Here is a 7,106-nt window from a genome sequence, read left to right as displayed (position 1 = left end):
ATTAAAACCCATTACAAATGAGGCATTTGTTGCATCCAGTGGGGACATAATTACGGATTATTATGACTTATACTGTCTTTTTACGTGTTGCATTGCGCCGCGTAAACATAAAACCATGTCTGCATTTTTGATCGCAGAAATGACAAACAACAAGCGCTACTCTACACTGCTTAAAACTCGCGTTTAAATCATCAGTGGCAAACTCTTTAAATATGAAAATTTACAGTCTGTGAGTCAGAGCAGCCGGCATTGTATCTTCCCACATAGTGACGTAGACATGTGGGAGCGTGTTAGAACGAGCTGTTTTAGGTAGGCGTGGTTGACTCTTTAACTTTTATAAAGAATATCTCTTTGGATTTGAGACTTTAGTCTTTGCAACTTTACAGATCTTCTTTATGCACCAAGAGTTTGTAACACTCCAAAGAGAAAGGAAAAATTGAAATCGCATCATATGACCCCTTTAATAATGAAAATGATTTTTAACTGTTTTAGTTAACAATAACAAGGCACTTTTCAAACAACAGTGTTATTATAGTCAACTAAAACTAAAACATTACTTGAAATAAACTAAACTAAACTAAAGTATTAAAAAAAATTAATTAAGCTTTTCAGGCATCAGTTCTCATTTTATTTTAGTTTAAATTGATTTACTAAAATAACTAAAAGTTAAATAAAATAAATAAGTACACACACACACAAATATATATAAAACTATTAAAAATTACTATAAAAATCCCAAACAAAATGACTAATTAAATTAAAACAGTAAATATAATAACAACAAACAAACAGGAAATACAAAAATAAAAACTAGAAAAAAAACAATTCTAATTTAATCCACACTTCATTTCACACACATTTAAAAGCATTTAGGGAAACGGCGGCGAGTTGCTAATCTGATTAACTCTGTGGCTTTTAAGACCACCTCCTTTCCTCTCCTCTCCCAATCCTCTCTCCCATTAGATAATAAAGAGCAGGAACTTCTCACACATAGAACCTGCACCTGTGTGTGTGTTTTCTGAGTGCCATTAAGTTTTAATTAGACTGTTTCTGTTTGTACAGTAGTGCATACAAAGGGTATTAAGCTAATTTATGATGTATGCAGTGAAGGATGCAGGGAGATGTATGTTGGCGCAAAGGGAGATGGTGAAAAAAACTTGAATCAGCACAATTAATTTCCTCCCATTTCCAGCATGTACAATACTAAAGCCATTAAGGGCTGCTTCTGTCAGCGCATTCTCAGCAACACATTAGTTAGCGGCTGAGAGAGAGAGAGAGAGAGCAGGCGAGATGCCCAAGACGATCCTCTCCATCAAACAGAACACACATACTTGTCACCACAGTAACAAATGCCAATGCTTTCCATGCAAAAGAGCATATTAGGCTTTCAGGACATTCCCTCCTACATGCTTGACAGGTTTGATTTTCCTGTTAATGGGAACATTTTGCAGACGGGCTGCTCTTTCATCAGCTGCTCTGTTCTAAAGTGAGGTGAGGCTTTGAGATGAGGCGGTCTGACCCTGGTCTACATATTAGAAAACACCTCAACAGAAGGAGTCCTGGATAGAAAGTAGAACAGGCTCAAAAATGGTTTGTGGAGACTGTTACTGGGCTGCTGCTGCAGTAGAAGTAGAGCTGGACAATATTTTTTAGCTTTCAATTAGATAAATCATAATTTCAACCCAATAGCAGTTAGTGATAATGTGTAAAATCTGACAGAAATAAAATAAAATAAAATAAAATAAAATAGTATTGTTAAAGTATTTCAGAATGGAAAAGTGGAAAAACATTTTTTGAATAATTTTCACTTATAAGTGCCAATATGTAAATATATGTAATAAACAGTAAAATGTATTTACATATATTTTACTACTTATTTTAATGCAAAAAAGATACTTCAGTAAGTATTTTTGAGAGATAATGAAAATAAATGACTGAATTTATAATCGACAATCATTGAATTTATAGAACATATTGATTGAAATGGATAATTTGATCTGATCCACAGAAACAAACTGAAACCTAATTTTAGCGGGCAAATAAAAAGCATATCAAAATCACTGCAACAGTCACTATGTTGCCTAATTGTATAATGGCATCAAAAATCAACGCCATAACTTATTAAGAATACTGGTTATTTTCATAATAGCTACACAATGGTGTCCAATGGAAGTTAGATTTTCATGGCATCTTATTACTGAAGTGATAAACGTGAAGTCAAGAACATCGCATAACTGTGAACAAATGCGAAAATACAGAGCAATACATCTAGATAAACACAACAGACAGATATGGAGAAAAGCCTCATGTGACTCGCACATGTACAAACAGAAAGACCAATGTGCTGTCAAGTGCAGCTGTCGGTTTGTTTTGTGGTTATCGAGAGCGCAGTGCAGCCGTGGTGTAAACATTCCAGGCCGTCACCCTGACACGCTGACTAAATGTCGTTTTTCCAGAAGCCTTTACAAATGGCCTCACAAGACAGGTGCTTTTCCAACAGCTTGACCTCTGACCCATGCATGCCAGTCAGCCAGTTTCTGAACTGTGAGTTCCTAACAAATTCCCCTTTCCTTACTGAATGAGAGAGCATGGTTTCGATTTTACACTGGAAGAGAGAGAACGTGATCAGCATGGCTGGTCCTCACTGCAGCATATTCTGCCATTTAGAAAGAAAGAGAATGTCCTAGGGACATCTTTAGCACTTTTTGAGAACTTTCAGTTTTTTGTGTGCTGCTTAGCGGGTTTATCCAAAATAGATTCTAAAAAATAAAATAAAATACTACACCTGCATGGAAAACTCTATTTCAGAATGTCTAAACTTGTCAGTTCTGTTTTAGAATTTAGTTAATGTACTCAGTCAATCAGGCATGCATTGTTAGCTAACTATGGTATAAAGTATTAAGTAAGTACTAAGTAAGTATTAATGGTATCCATTGAACTCTATTGGTAACGACAGAGCTTGCGATCATAGTTGCTTTTGGGAAACGCACCCTAGATTATAACTAAAGATTTCAGCCATTACTTGCCATTTTTGTGTACAATTGGCATCAGATGGTCTAGTGTTGTGAAATAGTTGCTAGTAGACTTTCCTATCCAACTGCACCAGGTGGGGGATCAAGTAAGCTTTACTGTCTGCACTCCCATTGGTTGATAGCCACATTACATCGTTGCTTATTTGCATAAAGTTTAAAAAACTTGATGAATTAGATGCCTAACTACGTATCTACAAAATGTTGATTTAATGTTTTTGAAAGAAGCCTCTTACGCTCACCAAGTCTTTATTTATTTGAGCAAAAACAATACTATTTTAAAATATTATTACAATTTAAAATTACTGTTTACTATTTTATTCCTGTGATGCAAAGCTGAATTTTTAGCTACTATTACTCCAATCTTCAGTGTCACATGATCTTTTAGAAATTATTATAATATGCCGATTTGCTGTTTAAGAAACATTTCTTGTTATAATCACTATTGATTTTTTTCAGTCAAAACTCAAAAGAACAGCATTTATTTGAAATAGAAATCTTTTGTAACATTATTAATGCCTTTAATGTCACTTTTGATCAATTTAATGTGAATAAAAGTTTTTTTTTTTTGCTTAAAAAAATTTTACTCCAAATTTTTCGAATGATAATATATGCATCTACTGATTCAAAATGCGGATCATACAGATGTATAAAGAGGTTCTGGGATAGTTTGTCCTTATGCTATGACAGATTCTATCCATTTCGCATCTTTAACTAATATACAGTAACACTGGAGTTAAAAACACATACATTTGCTCACAACCAGCAGTCTCTTGCCAGGTCTGGGTGATGTTGATTAGACATTATTGAGGCACCTGCAGGACTCTGGGACATGGCCTGGCTCAGTCTAAGGCTGTGAGCAGATGGTGTGTGTATGTGTATGCGTGTGAGCATGTAGTGAGAGTAAAAGCACTCTGGTTTTGCTTGGGGACTGGACCAACACCATGCGCGCAAGGTAATTTCAATGAAAAACTACTAGTGAAGTTGTTTACTCCTGATTTAAACATCAAAACCTCCGGTAGTAGCCCTGCACACTCAAATTACACTGTTTGTACTCGCTTAAATAAATAAATGCGCTAACTACTCAATTTCACGTTTTCAAGCATGCTTTCTCCACTGACGCCGTGTTCCTCATCACTAGATGGCACTGTGACCAAAGCCTGCCGTAGGAGAGGAGCGCCACTGGGTTTGGCCACTGCACTGCTCAGCTTTAACTCAAATCGATGGTTATTACTGTGTCCTTGGCCCAGTCGCCCACAGCAAGCATTCAGATGGGAGAGCGGCCAACGATTCCCCTTCTTCCATCTCCCAGCATCCACATATATGCCTCCATCTCCCTCAATGAATCCCTCAACACACCGGCGTTTACACACACTCAAAGCTGAATATAAATGACAGAGGTACAGCTGCAAGAGTCTAGTGTTATAGTGCTCCTTTATTATCTTGTTTATGAGGATAATGCCAATGTATTCATAAGGGGTTTACAGAGAGATGCTATCTCTGCTGTGTGTGTGTGTGTGTGTTTGTGTGTAGGAGGGGTCAATCAGAGGAGTCTTGATAGAGCAAACAATGAACTGTAATTCCAGTCACCACCTGTACCACCCATACATCACATGACATCATATATGAAAGAGAGAGAGAGAGAGACAGACAGAGAGAGGGGGGTCAATAAGCCAGCGCTGTAATAATCATGCAAGAAATCCGCCGGGTATTGATTCCCATTGTTTGTACAGCAAAATGTACATTACTCCATTTAATTTGATCTTCCCATAAAAATATAGAAACATGCTGTTAGTTATAGGCTGACTGGAAAGAGCTGATATTTATTAACTGACCCCTCCCACCCCCGCCTCCAAATATATTACATCTTTTCATTAATTGAAAAAGAATGCAAAACTAAATATTTTAATGACTTGAAAACAAACTAAATTTAAATAATTACAATTTTACACATTTGCATGTGTGTGTGCGTGAATAATATGAGGCTCCTTATCTGTTCATTGTGCTAGATATATTTCTCTATATTTTCTTCTTTGTTCGTATTTTTGTGATGTTCATTACTTCAAGGTTATTCTAGAAAATAAGACCCCATGGAAATTAGCTTTTGTTTTTAAAAATTATTTTATATCAAAAATAAAAATACAAATTCATTTAAGATTATACTAAGTATTAAAGTAAATATTAAGTAATAGTAAATATAAAGTAACCCAAATCACTAAAATGTATAAATATAAAGTAGAAAAATACATTGTAAATGTTTCAAATTTCATAACCTATACATTTTCTGAACCCTAAAAAAGCTTACTTAGGGTATGTTCACACTCGGCGACTTTTTTGACAAGGGCGCTTTTTTAGTAAAAAAAAAAAGCTGGTAGCGTTTTGGTTACAAATAGCAGCCGAGGGCGTCTTTTGTTGCTATAACAACAGTTGCAACAGTAGCCTAGTGCTGTGTGGTGCAGAAATGTTGAGAAAGAGGAAGCTGGTTTTTGCATTGGCTTTTGAAGTTAATGGGGAGGAGAATGTCGGTTCACAACAACGTTTGTGGGTGCACGACATTATACGGGGAAGGAAACAGTATGGTGCTTAGAACAATCTAGTCCGATAGTACGATGTCTATCTACTGGCACCTTCTCCATTTTTTCTTGTCGTTCTTATTGTTATGGAAACGACAGGCCTCGCTACTCGCTTGTCATTGGTCAGCTGTCAAAAAGGCGCTTAACGTAGGGCATTTTTTTCAGAAAAGCTGAACTTTTTTCAACTTGAAAAGATGCTCTGAGCTGCAGAAAAAGACACTTACAGTGACCCTTAAAAAAGCAATAATTTAACCTTAAACCGCATAAACACATTGCATTACACCAAATACACAAAATAATGTTCTTTTTAGCAACGTCATATGACCCCTTTAAAACCAATTGGTTGAGGAGTTGTTCAGGCAAGCTGATTTTGAAATGATGTCGTTTTGCACATCCCTACTGAGAATATTTGTGTATTCTACCTGGCAAAATCCAGATCAGCCTCGCGTGACATGGTGATGTTCGTCAGGTTCTGCTGGAGCACAAAGATGTTTCTGCACATCTTCTTGATGCCGGACTCACTGATGCGCTTGAAGTACTGAGCTCCGTTTATCAGAATACAAGAGATCAGGTGACCCAGACCTGCACCGAGACAGGAAGATAGTCAGAAAAGAAATACTGCTTCAGGCATCAGCTTCCTGTTGAGGCAAGAGGTCACTCACCCTCAAAGATATACTGAAACTTGTGCTGCTGCAAGGCGGCTCCCATCACTTCCTCTATGGCACTGATGTCCTTATTCAGCTTCACCACCAGGGGGTCGTAGTCCATGCTGGCTGCATTAGCCACGATGGCGTAGTTGCCTTGTTTTGCCAGAGGGATCAGATAATGGAAACAGTGGACCCTGATGGGGCAGAGACGACAGGCACGGAAAGACAATTACCAGTTGAGACAGATAAGAACTTTCCTGAAGCTTGAGATATGACTTGTTTTAACTCACACAGGATTTCACCTCAAAATGAATAATTTTAGCATGAAAAAGTCTTTTCATAAGACTTTCCTGGAAAACCGCAATTAAGATGCCTTTGATCATGTGAACTAATTATTTTCACATTTGTTATATTTTATCCATTTTTTATTTTAAAAGGGAGTTTGTATTAATGCCCCTGTTTGACATATAGGCCTACAGTATTAAAGGGATAGTTCACCCAAAAATGAAAATTTGATGTTAATCTGCTTACCCCCAGGGCATCCAAGATGTAGGTGACTTTGTTTCTTCAGTAGAACACAAACGAAGATTTTTAACTCAAACCGTTGCAGTCTGTCAGTCATATAATGGAATGGAATTTATATAGTTTTTTACCTCTGATTCACAGCAATGTCCGAACTGTCCTGAGTGCGTTCGAGTCTTTTTCTTCTTCTTGCTTTACGGCGGATCGCAGACTTATAAGTGCATTACAGCCAGAAAATACTGTTCAGTTTCTTGCACAGACCGATCGTTTCGTGTCTTTACACATCAATGTATCGTCACGAGCCGCAGGGTTTAATTTGGTTTTGTTTGTGTATG

General features: G+C 37.0%; 1 protein-coding gene across 1 annotated transcript in view; it reads right to left on the bottom strand.

The window, feature by feature from the left end:
* Positions 1 to 7,106, bottom strand: part of LOC107676929 (exocyst complex component 4-like) — a 143,094-nt gene that overhangs the window by 5,611 nt on the left and 130,377 nt on the right. The window contains exons 16-17 of the mRNA XM_016471670.1: positions 6,265 to 6,443; positions 6,025 to 6,184 (exon numbers count right to left, since the gene is read on the bottom strand). Coding sequence (XP_016327156.1) covers positions 6,025 to 6,184; positions 6,265 to 6,443 — 339 coding nt within the window. The remainder of the gene's footprint in view (positions 1 to 6,024; positions 6,185 to 6,264; positions 6,444 to 7,106) is intronic.

This window comes from Sinocyclocheilus anshuiensis, unplaced genomic scaffold, assembly GCF_001515605.1.
Source record: "Sinocyclocheilus anshuiensis isolate Anshui unplaced genomic scaffold, SAMN03320099.WGS_v1.1 scaffold380, whole genome shotgun sequence".
NCBI classification, from domain to species: domain Eukaryota; kingdom Metazoa; phylum Chordata; class Actinopteri; order Cypriniformes; family Cyprinidae; genus Sinocyclocheilus; species Sinocyclocheilus anshuiensis.
This window is presented reverse-complemented; position numbering and strand designations above follow the sequence as displayed.